This window comes from Zosterops lateralis (assembly GCF_965231275.1).
Source record: "Zosterops lateralis genome assembly, chromosome: 11".
Taxonomy (NCBI): domain Eukaryota; kingdom Metazoa; phylum Chordata; class Aves; order Passeriformes; family Zosteropidae; genus Zosterops; species Zosterops lateralis.
The window spans coordinates 12395140-12415732 of NC_139771.1; the positions used below are offsets into that span (position 1 = coordinate 12395140).

Sequence of the window (20593 nt, forward strand, 5' to 3'; positions counted from 1 at the left end):
TGAAATGTCTCAGCAAATTAGATAATCATTTCTCCCTTCTAATTGCATTTCTGGAAGCCAAATGTACAGTAGTACTGTTTAACTGCCTTGAAAGGTCAATATTATTCCAGTGTGATGGCCTGACAATATAACCACAACTGACCCTTTGGGCCTCTTGGTTTAGACCCACTTTCTCCAGGAACAGAGATCAGCAGGGTTTTTACTTTGGAAGGAGAACATGATGGCAAGGACATGTTGGAGAGGTACTGCTACAGCACAGTTTGTCTCTTGGGACCCCCCGTCTTTATAAGCAAGGTGTTTTTCATGCATTCCTACATTCAGTATCCACCCACACTCCTCTTTTTTTACATATACTGCAATCCCAGCAAGATGATCCTCCAAGTTATCTCCCACATTATTTCAGTCAGTTCCTTCCTGGGCTGGCCCATGGCTCTACAAAAACAAGACTGCAGTGTTCCCTGCAGCCATACGAAATTGCTCATTTTCTTTCTCCTCTATCATTTGCTCACTTTAACTACATCTTTTTAGACTTTCCACTTATCACCTGGCTATCCACTAGACCAGAGGTTGGGAAACCACTCTTCACCCATCACTAAGCTACATAGTGGTCTCCAAAATAGGTTTAGGGTTATGGCATCAAGTATAAGGTTCCCCTCAAAATGTGGAGTTATTTTACCACAAAGATTCTCCAGAAGAAATTAGTTATACTGTTTTAAGCTTCCTCCAGAGAATCTTTATTCCCTTCCTGTTAAAGGATCAAACACATCTTTGTCTTCCCCTTTCTTTCACAGACACCTCACAGAAGCTTGTTTTTTACTAAACCTTCCAGTCACTCTTCATCACTCACACCCAATTCAGATGTAAGAAAACACAGCACCACAGCTTCCAGACACACAAAGGCATCAAAGGCAACAGACACTTGACTGTATTATTCACGTCCAAACAACAGGATGTATATGAAAGGCCGAGTTATCAAGAAAAAGTACACACATCTGAATTCAAGAAAAATGAGCAAGCACAACAGCTTGTGTCAGTGGCCCACCAAAACCTGAGATGTGAACAAGTGTGGAGAGAGCCCAGGGAGGTTATTTTGCTGGTAGGAAGGTATATTCACACTTCTGCCTGCGTTCACGCCATCCATGGAAAAACACTGGCTATTTTATAAGATGCAAATTCAGAGCTGTTTGTTCAAGGAGACTTGGATTAGGACAGACAACTCCATGATGTACAAATGAACCCACTCTTGTGAATAAATTACATCAAGTTTAATTACAGTCCTTTACTGGACTTGTGGCTATGCAGCCACTTAGAAATATCAGCTTAGAAATATCAGCTTAGAAATACAAAGATGTCACCAAGTACAACAGTGATGACTCCTCTGTCACCAAGAGGTCTCTTGCTATGGCCACAGTGCACGTTTTGCAAAGGAGGGACCAACAGCTGCCTCACTCAGACATCACTGTCATCTTGAGGTCACACAGGGATACAAACCACTTTGGCACCACTGTCTCAGCCACAAGGGCTGGGAGCTCATAGGATACTTCTATACTGCATCAAAACAAACTTTTGCCATCTTTCCCACCAGAGCTGCCTTCTCCCAAAACAGCTGTTTCTTGTGTTTCTTCATTCAAAGTGCACTTGCCTGAGTCTTTTACAGCCAACAGCTCTGTTAGGTCAGAGGTATTTTATTTCTTTTATTATTAGCCTCAGTCAATCACAGTTGTTTAAGCCCTGGTCTTGCAAGTTTGTAAAAGTTTGTGGTGTGATGCCACAACCTTCTGTCTTCCTCTACCAAGTACAAGTCTTGTTAACCCTTCAAAATCATTCCAGAGACATCCATTTCTAGCTGTTATGTGCCCTTGCATTGTGAGTGGAGCCTGGGGAGCTAAGGGTCCTGCTGAGCTCTCCTTGGCTCTGCCATATGATCCTACAAGAATCTTCAGACAGTTTTTCCAAAGAGAAGGCATTTGTCTCAGAGATGCTCAGTCTAACAACAGCGCCTAAAAAGTGCTTTCAGACTATGGGAGCACAAGTGTTTTAAAATCAGAAGGAACAGGAGCACAGGCATCTCCTGCAGTGAAAGACAGCCCTATAGATGTGTTGGAGTCCCTGATGGGAATATCTCCCTGGGGTAGAACAGATTCGCATTTTGCCATGACTCATTCCTTGGGCTTAAAGACAGCAACAGAGCAGCGGAGGTGTCTTACTTGATACAGAGCAGCACACATTCAAGCCTTAGGCAGGATATACACTGAAGAGCTCACTCAGCATCACCCATATCTGCATGGTCACTCCAGCTGTGGGGGGAGCAGCTGTGACTGTGGCCACACTGCTGGATGCAGAAACTCATCCACTGTGCCCTTACTTGCCTGGAGCCAGCCTGCACAAGTCAGACGTGCACATCCCTGTGTGTGCACATCTGTGCCTGCACATTGGTGGGTGGGTCTCAGCCTCTAATGGGTCAAAGCTCTGCTGACAGCTGCAGCCAGCTGCTAAACTCTGCTTTTGCAAACCATTCAGACCCAAAAGGCAGAAACACAATGATCAAACAACTGTGTCTGAGCAGAGCTAGAAAACATGTAGCTCAGCAGGAAGCATTGATTTTGGATACCAGGATGGAGAAGTCAGATGCTCTCCCTCTGCTGCCAATGACAGCTGGGGGAGGAAGGACACAAAAGCTGTGTGCTTCAAGGCAGCCAAGAGGGGATGTTAGGCTTCTTCCCCTTCTACCCTCCCTGCTGATAACAGGGGCTGAATCACTGTCTCATTCAGAACCCACAGGCTTCATCATTCACCCTGGAAACAAAACAACAGGTGGGGAGGGAGGTCTATTAGAGGCTATTTGCAGTAAAACAAATCACAAGTCAGACAGGTGAGAATTTTTGCATCAAACTGCCTGCCACAAGCTAACACAAAGCAGACAATAAATGTGAGGCAGCCAAACATCCCTGAAAAGAGGGTGATGCCATGCTCCTCCCTGGCAGTACTCACACGCGCTGGGCACCCCAAAAGCAGCTCCTCCACAACAATCCAGATGGACAAAGCCAGTGTGGATCACATGCTTGTACAACAGCATGTCCAGATCCACAGGTTTTGCAGTGTGTGTGAACATCCAGGCCAGATCCAGGCTGCTAAACCTGATCCCTGCATCCCCAGAGGTCACCTTTTTGGCAAAGAGTGAAAATTACAGCACAAGAAACAGCATGGCCCAGCCTCAGCTGGGAGCCCAGTCTGGTAAAGGGGATGAAAAGGGCTCTAATGTCTTAGGCTGCAGTTACAGCAGAACCTCTGAAGAGCAAGGAATAAGGTATCTTGAATGATGGAGCAAAGAGCTCTGTGAAATAGCAAAAAACCAAAAGTAAAATGAAAACATAAAACTGCCTTTTTCCCTTCGCTGCAAACCCAGTGCACTTATTGCTTCAAGATGCGGAGGAAACACAGCATTCTCCTGCCAGACAGGAAGAGCAGTATGGTTTAGGAAAGAACAAAATACACAGCAGAGATTTAATCCCCAAATCAAATCCAGGCTGCAAATGCAGAGAGGATTGCTTCCAGTCCCCAGAAAGCAGCAGCCAGAAGAGCATGAATGCTGCCGGGCGGGCAGCACAAGGGCGAGCAGCGAGAGTGACACATCAGAGCCAGGCAAGGCTGCACCACCAGTTACTGCTTTTCCTCCAGACTTGGCAAGAGGATAAAGCAAAGCCAGGCAGATTTCAGCACATCTCCCTCATCCCCTGGGACAGCAGGCTTTGTTGTTGCCTGATTTATGAAAGGAGTTTGGTGCTTTGCAATATAAGCCAAGTTCAGCCACAATAGAGAATGAAAAACCTGTAACATCACCACCTTAATTTTTAAACCCTGTTTGGAAAAAATCAAACAAACAAAAGGCTTAACAGGCTTGTGAAATCTCTCCTAACCTGCAGCAATACAGCTCTTTTTCCTGTGCCAGCCCCTTGTCACTGTCTTCCCACAGACACAAGCACCAGGTACTCCTGTTCCACCTTGACTCTGCGTCAGCTGACTGGAGAGGCTACAACACTGAGACTGGTCTGCACAGCAAGGACTTGCTTTTCATTTTGCAGAACTTTCCCTGCCATACAAGTCTACAACTCCCCCATGTGCTCTTTTTCTGGGCTGGCTTGGAGAGACCAAAGCTTCAGTGCATGCTGATCAGAGACTTCCAAGAAATGGTCTGCAGGAAGCACTCAGTACTGCCACATTGCTGTACCTTTGGCACCCTTACACAGGACAGACCACAGTGGTAATCACAGATGGGAAGAGAAATGAGCACAGAGACATTTAGTTCCAGTCTAACAAAATCAGCTATCCTTTAAACCTCTCAAGAGATTAAGCCATGCTAGGACTTGACCTGCTCAGTAACAGAAGCCTAGCCAGAAGACACCTACATTATAGTGCACAGGCACTCAAGCAGACACTAAATCCAGCCATCAAGAGTACAGGGAGCAGCTGAACTCTAGGGTTGAGACTCCACCACTGGAAGAGTCACTGGACTCAGTGTCCTTAGGGATGATAGAGAGCAGTTAATGCTGTTCCTGCCTTCTGCACTTTTCCCAGTATTACACAGTCAAAAGCAGGAGGGATTAACTGCAGCACCTACCTGCTCCTCAATTAGAACTCTGTGGTTCAAAGCCTCATCTTTATGGCCAGTTTACATAGCTGGGCTCTGCTACAATGAAATCAGTCAGAAAACATTTTGCAGGGGGCACTTATTTAGACCTTTCCCCTTATATAAATCATATAAGTGATTTATCTTTCAAAGAAGAATTAAAACAACAAGAAAAGGGAATGGGAATGGCACTCTCACACAGACACACACTCCCTTCCTCCTCCTCCCAGACCAGCCGCAGCCTGGTGCCAAGACGTTCACCTGGGGTGCGAGGGAGGCCGCGGTCAGCCGACGAGTGCAGAAATGGCAGTGACAGTAAACCATGCCCAGTGAAGAATGGGAGATATTACAAGGATGATAGTAAATATCTAAATGAGCCTCTGAGGAGAGAAAACAAACCAAACCATGAAATGTTCAGCAGCAGCACCATCAGCATCCAAGGGCAAGGTCTCTAACCTCTCTGCCGGGCTGTCAGGCTCAATAAAACGGACGAGAGGTGGGGAAGACAGAGTTTCAGTAGCAAAGATGCCTCCCTGGAGCTGAAGTCCGAAGCCATTCAAAGGGTCTCCCCTGAGGACCACCTCTGTTGTCTCCGTGTGGACTATCTGCCCGCCAGGACCCACTGTGCTGGAGGCCAGTGACACTGAGAGGAGGAGAGAGGCAGAAGGTCAGGGTAGACACAGTCAGCATAACAGCCTGGGTCACAGACCTTGGTCTGGTGGTGGTGGGGACGAGGAGAAGGGAGGCACTGACAGTGCTGATACAGTGGTTCTACCCTGGCTAACAGTTGACAACAAGGACATGCATGCCCCCTCCAACCCAGCCTTTCCCAAGACTGCTCTTACACGAGCTCTTGTGCTCCTTCTTCTTCTGCCTCCTCCTCAGCATGGTGGTGCGGGGGCTCATGGGGTGGGAGCTGCGAGGTAGCGTGTTCGAGTTCTGGCACGGGAATCCCTGCGCGTTCATGGTGGGAGACGAGAAGTTGGCAGCCACCAGAGCTAGAGAAACACAGAGCACGTTAGGGGCCTGCACAGGGGGCTGCAGCAATGGGTTCACTCACTAACAGTGTCACCAAACACCTCATGGGTTTGGAGCAGCTCCTCCTTTCCAGCTCCAGGGCTCAAGACCCAAGGAATGTTTGCTTGCCACAGCTTGGACACAGTCCAGTGTGTCCTCTTCCCTATCTTACTGCCACAAGACAAGAAACCTGGAGCAGACCCCACCCCTGACAAGAAGTGCATCTACAGATTTTGAAGTAGCCATAATCCTGCTGTTAACTCCAATCTGTATGGCAGTATGGCACTAGGGCTGAGCTAGATGTGTTGCTGTATCACATTCATACACAACACCAGAGAGACCCTTCCCTGTCTCACAGCAACTCATTTTTGCTGTATGAAAACAGGCACAGGAATGGGGGGTTAGAGGATGGGTGCATAGGTCTGTCCAGCACACTTCTCTTGTCCCAGTTACCATAACTATGTAAGCTGGGCTGCAGATACTGATTTAGTACCTTAGCACTGGGCTGTGGAAACGGAACGACATGACTGAGGAGAAAACAAGTGACAAGCCACACTATGGACCTGACTATTAAGGAAATGGAGGGGTACAATAAGAATGAACACGGGCAGGATGAGGTCAAAGCCATGCACTGAGGTTACATTTGCAGTAATCCTGCCCAGATGTCTGGTTCCAAGTGGGTGTCTTGCAGTGTCCAGGGTGGTGGGTGTGACAGTAGTTGACACAGGGGTCCCAGCAGTGATGGTGGTCACTCTTCTGCACCTTGACTGAAGGCATCCAGGGGAGCAGAAATCACCACAGGCAGGAAGAAGAAATGAGACAAAGAAAAGGTAAGAACCATAATCCAGGAGATAGTAGAAAAGAGCCTTACACTAACTCTGAACAAGTCAGGACCCAAACATAGCGTGCCAAGCATCAGCAGCAAAAACACAACCCCACACAACCTCATGACACTTGATGCAAAGTGGCAGAAATCCACCCCTTTCCACAAAAAACTCTGCATCCTGTGCCAGCAGCCTGACTCAGCCACGCTGTCAGTGCACACATCATTATCATTTGCAGTCTGTTGTGTGACATGCAGAAGCTCCATCCAGCCATGAGTTTCCTGCAGAGGCCACTAGCACACTCCTACAGCAGCAGGGAAGCTTTCTTGTGCTGTTTCCCACCTTGCTGCCAAAGCTGGCCTCTCTGTGACAAGGCTCAATGCCTTCCACACCTGCCAAGGACTGCTGTGAGCACTTTGCTTGGCTTCAGCATTTGGTGTTTAGCCACTGCTCTGGCACAGGAATGCACACATGGATGAAAGACAGAAGTAGCAGAGAGCCACCTCCAGCTCACCACAACAAAAGGGGGTTTATACACCACTACTTAAAGCCAATAAGGAGGCCACCAGCACAGGAAATATGCCAATGCTGTGGCAAACAACAAATGAAAGTATAGCACCAACAAGCATAGCACCAACAGGCTCTGGCCTGTTCAAGGGCACACCAATGCTTTAACTTCAACCCTAACCCCAACACATGCTGGCAGAATCTGTTGCAGTGTGACACCATCTGGAAAACCCTTGTCCAGGAACCGCAGCTTTGCAAAACCAAGTCACAAAGCCACAAGTCTCTTCTAAAGTGCCTCAAACAGTCCCCAGTCACATGTCCCTTGTCTGTTCTCACTGATGCTCCTTTTGCTCCTGGGCAGCACAGGGTCAGTTTGGCTTTCTCTGCCCAACACCAGGTGTTCTTTCCCAAATCTCTGCACCATGCTGCCTGGACCTCTTTTCTTCCAACAGGAATTTCTGGCTAACAAGCATGATTTCAAGTTTTTTTATTCAGCTAAACATGGAGAGCATCCCACAACAGCATCACCACAGCTACATGTTATCCCAGGGTTCTTAACCTCACAGCCACTTGCACTGACAGGCCAGCACCTTCCCAAAATGACATCTCCTCCTGCCTCTGGGTCCTCTGAGCAGGCAGAAACGCCACCAGCATTGGCACTATCAGAACGTTTTGAGAGTGCAAACCTGGGAGAGGGACTTATTTTTTTTACTGAGCCCACCCAGAGGTATCCTCTAAAGGTCATCTATCAGTGCGTTGGATGTCAGCAGACATCCATTTTCCGTGTGTGCATCACAGGCATTAAATCATTTAGGTCAGATTTTCCAGACAATACAGTCATTACATTTAGTCTTTGCTAAACATTTCATGAGTTTAGCACTTAGTCTATCATGCTTTTAAAAATATACTTCCAGCTCTGAGGTTTCTATTTTGTGTATTTTCAATAGTAAATTTTGAGCCAATCAGCTTTTAAAAACAACAATCAAATTAGCTCTATCTAGACAAAAGGAAAATCTTTAATAAAATTAAACACTTTGAACATAAGGGACAGAGCTTATGGGCATATATACAAAATAATTTAATCCACTTATAACAACTAAATCTCTCCCATTTGTCTATTAATTCTTAGCTTACATCTGACAACAGAAAAAAATGTGCCTTTGAAACTCAGCTGTCAGCAAACTGGGGGAGAGAAGGCATTTTGGACAATTCTGTGAAAAAACTCCTATAACAGCCTTCCCCATTCTTTCACATATCATCCCTGCCTGAGGAAACCCATCCACCCCAGCACTGCTCCAGGGCACCATCTGCCCTCACTGATCCCATGAGCAGGGCAAACTCTCCAAGTGCCCCCAGAACCACAGAGAAAGCCAACTCAGTTTGACAAATCCCATGCTTCAGCATTAGGCCATATTTTTGTGTGGCCACTGATCCAGCTTCAGATCCCTCTCCACTTCCTCCAACCAGATGCTGATTGCACAGGAAGCCACTTTAAAAAATATAACGGCAAACATCGTGCAGGCACAGGCTGAAACAACTCAGTAATGCAAGTGCTGAACATGGATGGCTCTGCATCATATCCCCATCTCAGCTTCTTTCCCTGGACTCCACTTTCTTTCCAACCACAGAGGTTTGTTTTTGCAGGGTCCATGTTTCCTCAGTATCCCTGTTTGCTAAACTCAGAAAGACCAGCCTGTGGAGTGGGAATCCTTCCCTATGATCCCTCACATGTTAGAGAGTTTCACATGTTAGAGAGTTTAATCAAAAGTGGGAACAATTGTTAGATTGTTCTCAAGTGTTGTAATTATTGTCCCAAGTTTGTTTTCTGTATTTCTGCCACAGCAAACTGATGTGTGTATGGGAGTTTGGGTAAACAGGCTTTGATCACACTGAGCTGTCCTTCCACAGAGCTTCCTTCTCCTGAGCAGCTGCTCAATGCACATATTCTCAAGAAGATTAGGGACAGGGCACTAATGGAAGGAGGAGAATACTTCCTTTTAACAGCCATTGAAAAAGGATTATAGCTTTCCATTTTTTCTTGGGCACAAAGGTCATGTCATCCATTTACTTTGTTAAACTGCTTCAATTCTGCACAAATTGGACTGGACATGTAAGGAATTTATTTCTAGACATGGAGATGTTTTTAGATTTCACTGTATCAGTTTAAGGAATACCATAAGATATTTTCCTTCTTTCCCCAAACCACCCTAGAAGAGAGTGGAAAGAGTAGATGTGCCCAGGGCTACTGTAGCTCAATATTATTAAAATGCATTTCTCTGAGAGAAAAGTGATAGAAAATGGTGGAAAAAGGGACTGGCACTGAATGTCACACCCAAAAACACCTGAATTACAAGACTGCCAGTATGGAGTATAACAAAACTGTAGGCAAGAGCTAAAACAAATATACTAATACTGAGGCAATGATCACAATGAAATTTATAGGAGAGCCTGAGACAGCTTCTCATGTGGAAGGACAAACTGTGCAACAAAAATGCTCACCAGGATGAATTCCTAATGACATTTTACAGACATTTTGGGCTTGATCTTATTGGAGCCAGAATTTACTTCCTTGGTATTTCTTTTGTATGGGTGGGGGAAACCAGCAGCTACAGATGGATTCACTCTACCCCTGGCTGCTCAGACACAGCTGCCTCTCAAGCAGGCTGGCTGGAAAGATGAACACTTTCATTCCAGCTCTGGAAGTCCACCAGGACCCTGTCCAGCTACTGAACACATCTTTTACAAAGCCTTACAAGGCATCAGCAAGTAAAAACTGAGCTTGGAAATATATTCCCCAGCAGCAAGACTGTTTTCCTCCCTCTCGATTAAAGTCTCTTATCTGACGCACTAAGGAAGTGGCTTGCACAGCACTCAGCACTGCAAAACCCAGGGATTCCCATCTCCAATTTCCCTATTCAAGCACAGATGTTCAGCTGTTGTCTCTTTTTCCTATTCACATCCTTGAAGAACATCATCTAATCACATACATTTCATCAAAACATCCATTTTTTTTCCCCTCTCTTTGGAATCTGTTGCCAGCACTCAAAAGCAAGAATCCCTTTGTAAGGACCTAAAGTGAGTTTTGAGGGTGACCAGCAGTGTAGGCCCAGAAGACATACCTGTTTCTGGAGGCTTCAAAGGCAGCCTACTTTGGTGAACAGGTAATATCTCCAGCTTGACATTTTCAGAAGTGGCAGCTAAAAGCTGAGTTGCCTCTAACAAAGAGCAGTGCTCTGTGCTTGTGCCATCAATGGAGAGAATGTGGTCACCAACGTGCAATGCACCACATCTGCAAAGGAAACAGCAGGAGAGGTAATTACTCACATGGCCAAAATCCATGTCCTTGCAGTAAGGAGAACACACAAAATTCAACTGCAAATAATATAATTTTTTTTCATTCCGATTTCAACCTCAGGTTCAAGCATTACACAACAAGGATGGCTGTCGTGGTTTGACACTGGCCCAACGCCAGGCACCCATGACAGCCACTCACTTGCCCTCCCCTTCCACAGCTGGACAGAGGAGAGAAAAAAAAAATTAAAAGTGTTCATGAGTTGAGATAAGGACTGGGAAAAACACTCCAAGGACAAAACAGGTTCAACTTCAAGGTACAAAGTGAGTTTATTACTAACAAAATCAGAGGAGAATAATGAGAACTAAAATAAACTCTTAAAACACCTTTTCTTCCCCTAATCCCTCCTTCCTTCCCACCAGGAAAGGATTACACTGGGAGGCAGGAGTGGGGGTTTTGGTCAGTTCATCATTCAAGGTTTTCTTCCACTGCTCCAGGAGAGGAGTCCTTCCCCTGCTCTGCCATGGGCTCCCTCCCACAAGACACAGTCCTCAGTGAACTTCTCCAACATGGATCCAATCTCATGAGCAGCAGTCCTCCCAAAACTGCTGCAATGTGTGCCCCTCCCACGGGCACACAGTACTCCCAAAACTGCTGTGGTGTGGGTCACTCTTCCATGGGGTGCATCCTCCAAGGGCAGGCTGTTCCAGCCTGGAAGCAGGGCCCCCTCTCTCCACCAGGATCACAGCCTCCTCCAGGCATCCACCTGCTCTGGCATGAGCACCCTCTCCAGGAACTGTGGGTGGATCTCTGCATCCCCTGTGGATCCCCATGGGCTGTGAGTGGATCTCTGCATCCCCTGTGGATCCCCATGGGCTGTGAGTGGATCTCTGCATCCCCTGTGGATCCCCACAGGCTGCAGGGGCACAGCTGCTTCACTATGGCCTGCAGAGGAATCTCAGCTCTGGCTCCTGGATCACATCCTCCCCCTCCTTCTGTACTGACTTTGGTGTCTCCATGTTGTTTTCCTCACATGTTCTCACCTCCTCCTCTTCTCTAGCTGGAATTAACATTGCACACAACACTGTTTTGGTTTTCTTCTTAAATCTGCTATCCCAGAGGCATTACCAGCCTCTCTCATTGGGTCAGTTTTGGCAAGCAGCCTGTCCATCCTCAGAGCCATCAGGGATTGGCTCTACCAGACATGGTGGAAGCTTCCAGAAGCTTCCCATAAAAGCCACCTCTGTGGTCCCCCCATTACCAAAAACCAAGCTGTGCAGAACCAACACATTCATGTTCAAGTCAGTGCTGTTGGTGGCTTGACAAAAAACCTTTTAAGTCTGTAAGAGTCTCACCTCATAGCCAGTCTGGATGGCAAAGGGCCCACCCAGCAGTGCAGTTAAGTCCTGGGAGCCAGGAGCTCAGCTCAGCAACATGACTGAACACAGTTTGTACTGCACAGCAGCCTGTCTGTGCATCCCCACATAAAGGGTCTCCTACCTTGTCCATCAGGAAAAGGCTCTAGCCAGAAGTTTCCATTATAGGCTTTAGCCATTTCATAGCTCCAGGGCAGTCAGACCTGAAGTTTTTAAAGCTCAGCTTTCACATGCACTGAGTTACCTGTATTCATGGGGAGGAGTGTCCACTGCTGGTGGGTTAGATATTTTTAGCGCAAACAGTGCTAAGAACACATAGACATGAAAATTTCAAGGCAAGCCTAAGAAGAATGGCTTTATAACCAACAAGGGGACAAAAAAGCAGCAGAGAAAGGAAAGGCAGAGGTAGGAGCAGCCTGTTGAGATCTGTACCTGTCCACCACACTGGCTGGCTTGATCTTGTCGATGACAATGACCTGCTTGTTCCGGTGCATGGCTGTGGTCAGTGTGATTCCCAGCGTAGACCCTGGAGTCTTTGCTATTTCAACTAGTAAAGGACCAGAAGCATTTGCTACAGTATCTGCAAAACAAGAGAGCACCTGAAGACACTTCTCATACAGCCTTTTCCATCTCTAAATGCAGGCAGGGGCTGGCTAATGGTGCTGATTTGCCATGTGATGCAGCAAATCTTTAGCTTGGACATCTATGGTCCATGTCACATGGTGACTTAACAAAGAAGAACATTCAAGAAGCAAAATTGCCTCTGCAGAAAATCTACATGATAATGAAGAGTATCACAACAATTCACTCATGGAAAGAACTCTCCTCTCTCTTTACATTGGAAAAAATAGCAATATTGAGGAATAGATTGCTCAAAGGCTCTGTAACAGTCACATCAACAGTATTACAAGCAAGAAAAAGGAAGATCATAAGGACATCATCGTTACTGGCTTTTCCCCAAAAAAAAGAAAAGAAAAGGCAAAAGGATAGAGGATCCCACTTTCTGATGTACTCAGAAGTCTCGTGGCTGATGAGAAGACAGTCAACTCCTCTGCGCTTCAGCACCAGCTTCAAAATACCGCCTCAACTCTGTGTTGGAGCTCCTCCAGTGTGACAGTGGAAGGAGACACAGCACTGCCAACCCCCTGCTCACAATCCTCTTCTCCCATCAGACAGTACAGGAACAACTAATTTTTAAAAGATGCATCTCTGCTATAAGCTTAATAGATGCTGTAAGTGAGACTATGAAACTCCTACAAAATTGCACCTGTTAGCATAAGCCTGCATCAAACCTATCCATCTCTTCTGAGGAAGGGGGAGGACAAAGAAAGCCTGTGTTTCTGGCTGATTAGACAGAAATCCCCTCCAGCTCTGTTACACACATTTGCTTCCAGATTACCTAAAGCCATTACAAAGAGGTGGGATTCACAAATGTGTTATGACCATTACACATCCAATAACCAGCACCCCCCATGTGTAGTGACAGCCCCCACAAAAGCACACAAAAGACAAAAGCCATCCACTTTGACAGAAAGGCCAACAGAGCCCTCTGAGCACCTGATGCTTCCTCAACCCTTAATTATTCATAATAAGGCTTTTCCCTTCCAAAGATATGCTCCACTAAAAATGCTGATGCTACTTGGCTCCAAACCTGATGCATGGCTCATTCTTGCTGTCTGATAAACGGGAGCATTAATGCAGATCTGGGAGGCTAAGCTGCAGCAAGGTCTTTTCTGAGATTTTTTGAAGACACTGAGTCTCTGGAGACAGAAATTTACCTTGGAATTTCCCCTTGGGGATCAGCCAAGGGATGTTCAGCTCTGGGCTACTCACAGTGACATTTTTCACAGGGGAGGAGGCAGGAGGAATGAGCCACATTAAAGGTTATGTAGGCTTCACATAAAACACTGTTTATTCTCTGATGAAAAGGACCGCTGGGGAGATCAGCAGGCCCTGGTAAAAAACACAGTCCTAGTTTAATCAAAAGATACACAAAGCACCCAGCTAAAGCCTGTGGAAGGTGCACTTAAGCATTTGTTAGCAAAGGAAGCACCAAGAGATTGAGGATCTCTTCCAACAGCAAACACCAGGTATATGTCAGTTATGCAGCCTAGCATATTTTCCTTGAAGAGGGACATGGATTTATATGCCTCCAGCTGAAGGGAAGAAGATAAGGAAAATAAAAAGAGCTTGCTGGACCATTGGACCTTTCTTTGCAAAGAAAATACCTGCTCTTCTCCAGTTTACCCAGTGTCCAAGCTTCTCAGCTTTGCCAGGTGCTTCCCAGGGAGGTCTCAGCATGATGGTGAGAAGAAAGAGCCTCAGGACCTCAGGACCAGGGTTATTAGTAAGACTTTAGGAAACTACAGTCCCATCTCCAGCCCATGGTCACTCCTCCTGCCACACACAGCATGGGCCACCTCGCTGTCCCTTTTAATTCTCATCTCCATCAGAGATTAGAATTGCTCCAAATGCATTTTATAGAGACATTTATTGAGGAAATACCAGCCAAGCCTCTATTAATTATTCCAGGAGAAGATCTGCCTCAAATCAAAGGTCAGGACTCAGCAATCCAGCAATATTTGTGAGGTGTGATTAACATGGGGCTATTATACCCAAGCTAATCTTAAAAGAAACACAGAAGGGACAGAGCAAGCCATGCAATAACTTTACTGTAAGGAGTGCATTGGCATTGTTGCACTGGCACCAAGAGGTGTTTCTGCACCATCACACTACAGCTACAACTTCTCAGGAGGACACAAAGGGCTGTGCAACACCTGCTCACACCCATACGTTTGTGGGGTACTCGGCAATATAGTGATGGATACAAGGGAAACAGAGCCTGCTCCAGGTTCTCACTTACCCCAGTGCTGAAGCTATGAGAAAGGTGATCACCCCTCACCCAAAACAGGGGGTTTTCTAGATGATCTTTCTCTCAGTAGCTTCTTTTTAAAGAAGTACTGTGGGGGGTTTTCATTCTTGCACTAGGCTTCTGAGCCTCACTTGACTTTCCTCACCTCTCTAAGGAGGAATGGCTCTTGTAACCAGCCTGGAAAGTGAAATTGCTTGGGGAATAAGCCAAGTGTAATGATAGGGAAAAATTTTTCCTGCTGTAATGCACTTTGGGAGAGAGGAGGGAATACAAAATGAGAAGAAGGCAAAGGGAAAAGGAAAGGGAAAATGAGAAGAAGGGAAAGGGGAAAGAGAAAAGCAAGAGGGAAAGGGAGAAGGGGGAAGGGGGAAGGGACATCCCTTGCAAAGGCAAACAAAATAAACCAAATTCTTCTTCTTCCTAGAAGAACCAAACTGGGGAGCTACCCTCTTCCTGACACAGCCCAACAGCTCTTGTGCCCTGCAGCTTTACAGGCACACGGAGGCATTTGACTTCCTGGGTTCCCTCTTCAGGCTCTAGCCCTTGCCACTGCTTGGCAGACACTGACATGTCACCCACTTGGGGGACACTACCAGCCCTCCACTCAGTCAGCAGGAGAGCTCCACAGGCTCAAAAAACTTCAGCCTAAAAATGAATGGGTGGAGGGGCAACCAGGGGAAGGGAGCAGAGGAAAAGGACAAAGCAAACCACTTTGCTCATCCATCATTTCTGGCAACAACCTTCCCCCTTTCGTGAGTCAACCCTAAAGGCTTTCAGCCCAGATCCTTGTACATGGCACACACAGATTATTTACAAAGTAACTACTCAAATACCATTTTCTGGCTAGTCAGTTTATTTGAGATGATTTTTTCCCCTTTTTCCCTGTTTCTTAAAAGGTCCATAAGATAAAGTGCAGCCGTGGGAAAGCATTTGTTCATTGCAAAGATCATCTGGCATCAGCAAAGGGCAGAGATTTTCCCAATGCCCCAGCAGGGTCCATGCCAAATTGGCACTCCTTTTAAATGGAGATAGCAGATTATTTTAATTCCTTCAGTGGCCTTCAGAAATCTCAGCCGACCTGACAAAAAGCCTGCCATGGTCTCCATCCTATGCTGGCCTCCCTGGTGAAATCCCAACAGCCAGGAGATTCTCAGTGGGTACGGCAGGCAGCTGCCACATCCCTCACACCAACAGCAGAGCTGGCCCCATGCATATCATCCCCAGGGCACAATTTTGGCTGGAAAACCACAGAGACAGCTGGGGAATGCCATGATTCAACGTTCCCCCGCAGCAACCCTGGTCTCTCACCAATGACAGATGCAGAAAAACAACTTTCCCTCTTTAAGGAGCAGCCCACACCACCTCAGCACATACAGCTGCAGCAGAGAGTGAGCACCATGTAAAAAACTCTGTTTTCCTGAGGATGAACAGGACAAGCACCACTTCACTGTGGTGTCTCCAGCCCCTTCACCAGGTTTTCAAAATGGGAATTAAGATTCTTTCTTTAAGGCTAAAAATATTAGCAGGCCACCTTCAGCACCAGATCTTCCCTTCTGTCATCATCTTCCAGGGGCTGTAACCCTTCTAGTTGGGAACTGGGGACCATGTACTCATCTCCCACTGCAATTATTAGCTGCTGCCTGGCAAAACTGTCTGCAGAGATTGTTGTAAACTACATGTTCTGTATCATCTTGCCTTAAAAGAAAGCAGTACAAATATATTCCTTTACAGAGTTGCAGAAAGCACTTTCTAGGAAGAAATTACTTAAGAAAGAGGCAGATTTTACATTTTTGGAAAGTACCTAGTTCTGGTCCACAGATTAGCAACAAAAAATGGAGAGCCACTGCATAAAACCCTCCTGTCCCTCCATGTTCACTCAACCCTCACAGTTTAAGTTGAGAGAGTTACCCAAGAATAAACACCAAGATACCAAATCACCTTCATGGCTATTTTTGCTCCAAGTCAGGTTTTAAAACAAGCAGCTTTCTGCAACATAGACACCATGGATTTCAAAAACAATAAATCCTCCAAAAGGCCCATTTCCTATGCACAATTAATTATTTACTGTTGTTCAGACTTGACAGCTCCATGTAAAATCCTTCCTTACCTCCATTTGCCTCCTCCCTGGAGCAGCCTGCAAGGAGAGGAATGGTCATCCCTTACTGCCTAGTTACCCCCAAAAATCATAGAAAGGTGGAAAATAGGTTTTAAGTAGTTTCTGTTTCCCATGGTTTAAGTTTTCCTCTTTATCAGGAGCAGCATCCAGTTTTCAAAGAGAAGCTGCTCCTGTGGTGTGACAGAAGGCAGGCAGTGTGCAGGTCACTGCCAAGGCAGCAGCTTTTCCTTCCAGCTCTTCAATGGAGAACTTGTCTGTGGCACACACTGCCCAGCTCCTGGCAGCTGCCCCCCAGGGGAGAGCTACTGTGTCCATGCTGGTGGAGCTTCTACCAAAAGGAAGGGGAAAGCTTGTGGTGAGGAGGCTCAAGAGGAAATAGAAAACCCTCAGGGCTGTCACAAGGAGCTCCCTTATCCTGGTGCACATTGCATGGGTTAGTTCTGGTGTTCTCAGCTCTCTTTCCTCACGGATGTTGTGGCACCAAACGCTCTCAGGTCCAGATTATTTTTATTTTCCTTCAACCTGACATCACGGACTCCTACTCCTATCTGAATCCTAGGCTCAGGCATGTTGGACTGGTTTGTGAGATTTGTGGAAAAGACTCCAATCTAGTCCAGCTCACGGCTCCAGAGAGGCAGAAACCCCTTTGGAAACGTATATGAAACATCACAATTTTCTACACAGCTCAACAAGCTTCCAGAACCAACACAGCTTCAAATTCTGTGGTAACCTTAAACTCATTATAACGCTCTCTGCAGTAACAGCTGTGTGTCACAAAGCCAGCTCAAAATTACTTTACAGTAGCTAATAATAAACTCTTTTCCAGGGCTTGAAACATAAAATCAAATTTAAAAAAAAAAAAAAAAAAGAAAAACCACCAACCCACCAAACCCTCAAACTGTGTAAAATGCTTTCCAGGAATACTCATCCTCTGCCCCCCAGTAAATTCTGTCTTTTTTGGGGTCAAGCATTTGATCACGCCTCATTTATTTCAGAAGCAGATCTGAAGTAACATTTCTAAGAAAAGAAATAGCTTCAGAATTAAGCAGGGTCAAAATTCAGAACTAAAGCCACAACAAGTCTATGCCTGCATGCAGCTCACTTCTCTGTGCACATTTAATAGTGTTATTTGCAGTGCTGGCAGAGCACTCCAGCCTCCTTTAGCTCTGACTTCTCCTGTGCCCTCTCTGCCTACATTACAAAATCCCCTTTTGCCTTCCTCTAAAGCCACTCATCATTCCTATCAAGACACATCACTGCATAAGGGCCTTTCAAATGCATTTAACAAAGCCAGCTTTGAACTTTACCCCCTACATCCATGCTGGCAGCACATTGCTCAGCGATTTTTCCACTGAAGCTGAGTATCCCAATTACTGTCTCTAGTCTCACATACTTTCCAGGCAGTCAGAGAAAAAATTGCCACCACAACCGTCTTGTCCTTACCCATGATGGTCACATCATACTCGATCTGGAAAAGTGCCTCCTGGCTGCACTGCCGCAGGATGTTGAGGGCATCAGCGTGGGTCATGCTGTGCAGAGGAATCCCATCCACGCTCAGCAGCCTGTCCCCAATTTTCAAGGATCCTTCCCTGTAAGAAGCCAAAGGCAATTCTCTTCATTATGTATATATAGTTATTTATATTTAGATAAATAATCTATATATCTTTATATATAATATATTTATATATAAAAATTTACTATATATCTTTATTATCTATATGTAAATATATAAGCATCTATTATTTGTATGTGTGCACGCCATGTATGTGTGTGTATGCATATGCACATACATATTAGGAAGTCAACTACTCTCATCCTGTAGGATGGAAGAACAGTCCTTGGACAATAGTCTGGGTTATTTATAGTACCAGGCCCATCATATTAAATTATCAGCATGAGAGTAGATAGACTGGCTCCTGCTTTCCACCACAGCACCAGTGATTCAGCTGCACAGGGCTAAAGAAGGGGCTGCCTCTGCGAGAGCAGTTTCTGCCTTTAACCACAACATCTGCACTGGGCCAGCCCAGGAGCACCATGCCCACCTCCCCACACAGCACAGGTGCCACACCAGTGCTGGCATTCCACACCACCAGCATGAGAGGGGGGCAGCATAAGGAGGACAGGAAGGGGACACATTCATGAGCACGAGGACAGGTGCTGGTGTGTCCTGTGAAGGCAGATGTGCAGGTGTGACACGAGCAGTACCTGTCTGCAGGGCCACCCGGCCTCACGTAGGTGAGCACCAGCGGCCTGGACTTGTGCCAGTCTTCATGGGCTCCCCCTGTAACCAAACCAGGAGAGCCATAAGTCACCAGAGGTTTGAAAGTCTGAGTGAGAGCACTGAGAAAGAGACATTTATCACATAACAGCTGACACTGACTGCCAGCAAAATGACTGCCCTAGATTAGGCAGCCGGCAGTCCTTAGAGGCAGCAGGGGATCCTCTCCAGGACATGCTTTGACTGCTTAGCTGAGGTTTTGTCATTCACCTTCTTACTTTTCCCACTTTCCACCTCTGCTTCTGCTTTTCACTGGAGAAGCTACTAACCTCTCAGCACAAAGCCAAAGCTGTTGCCTTCCTTGTAGAGGGACACTTCAATGGTCTTGGGAATAATGCCAGCACTGCTCTCTGGCACTAAAAGGAAGAGAGACACACCCAGTTACTCCAGATAAGCCTTTTCCAACCACAGTGCAAAACAGTATTAAAACTCATCCAAACAACACTGAAATTAAAGTCCTGCCCAAAACCCATATTTTATTTTCCCTGCTTGGAAGCAAAAAGAGCCCAACCTGGACACATGAGCCATTATCAGAGCCAACCATCAGGTTTTAGGATGATTTCACCAGCTCAGTGTTGTGCATCTCCCCTCAAATTTGTCTTGGTTAATACCCTGACATTCAAGTAAAACCATCTCGTTTATCAACTGGCTTTAATGCATTCAGCTTTTCTCAAAAGCTTCTGCCACAGATAAAAACTTATTAAAAAAACAGCAGTAGCATAAGGAATCAAGTCACCAGCTGACCTTAAAGAAAATGAAAATCCCAAATCCTCAATGCATAAAGTTGGTTTTTTTCCCTTACCTCTCATATTTTGGATTTTAAAAAAGATTAAGTGAATCCTTTAAACTGATCCTAGGGGCAATTCAGTATTTTTATGTTAAATACACAGTACTATTTGTACAAAATACAAAGTGTATGAAGTAAAGAGAAAAAGAAAGAAATTGTTTCCATCTTTTGACATCCTTTAATATTTAATGATTTATTGCACTACTGCAGTGAATATGGGACAATTTCCCAGCCTTCTCCACCCAAAACTGCACATGATACTTCAGCCTGGTCCACTCCAAAAATTCCTAATTCTCAAACTAAGTGTCATTAATGGCTACAAGGATAATAAGGGGGAAAAAGGCCAAGAACTTGACTTGGAGATGAAGGTTGCCCTAGGCACATCCACACTGCCATTTCCCTTGGCTCAGGAGGAGAGTTTTGAAGCAAATCTCCCCACTGTCCTCACTGATCACACTCATCCTTTCTGCCAAGCACCCTTAGGGTTTGCAACCTGCAGCCAAATTAGGCTCAGCCCAGCCCTTAAGCTAACTCAAAAGACATACAATGGAGGCACTGTACTGCCTGCAGGCAGACAGCCCTGGGGACTGCTACAGTGAGGCCAAATAAACCCCCAAACACTGTTCCCACTTTGCCCCTGCTGCTGTGCAGACAGCTCACAAGGACACAGCCTAGAAATACTCCAGAAGAGAGTGCTCAGGGCACGGGAAGGTTCCCAGCCAAGGGGTGATACTCAAATACCAAGAAAAGGGTATAAAGTATCCACAAATGACTTCAGAAACGATCCAATTTCTGTCCTAAGCACTGAAGTATGAAGTACTGCAACAGCCTCTCATAAGATCAGGGGAGCTGGGAAACCTAAGCCAGTGTTAACACAGGGTTTGGTTTATTTATGAA

General features: G+C 45.9%; 1 protein-coding gene across 1 annotated transcript in view; it reads right to left on the reverse strand.

Moving 5' to 3' along the window:
• Positions 1–20593, reverse strand: part of GRIP2 (glutamate receptor interacting protein 2) — a gene marked incomplete at its 5' end in the record, with an annotated part of 259354 nt that overhangs the window by 33673 nt on the left and 205088 nt on the right. Inside the window, 8 exons of the mRNA XM_083869213.1 lie at positions 5084–5270; positions 5473–5625; positions 6286–6411; positions 10095–10264; positions 12076–12223; positions 18075–18220; positions 18837–18912; positions 19179–19265. Of these exons, the coding sequence (XP_083725339.1) occupies positions 5084–5270; positions 5473–5625; positions 6286–6411; positions 10095–10264; positions 12076–12223; positions 18075–18220; positions 18837–18912; positions 19179–19265 (1093 nt within the window). The remainder of the gene's footprint in view (positions 1–5083; positions 5271–5472; positions 5626–6285; positions 6412–10094; positions 10265–12075; positions 12224–18074; positions 18221–18836; positions 18913–19178; positions 19266–20593) is intronic.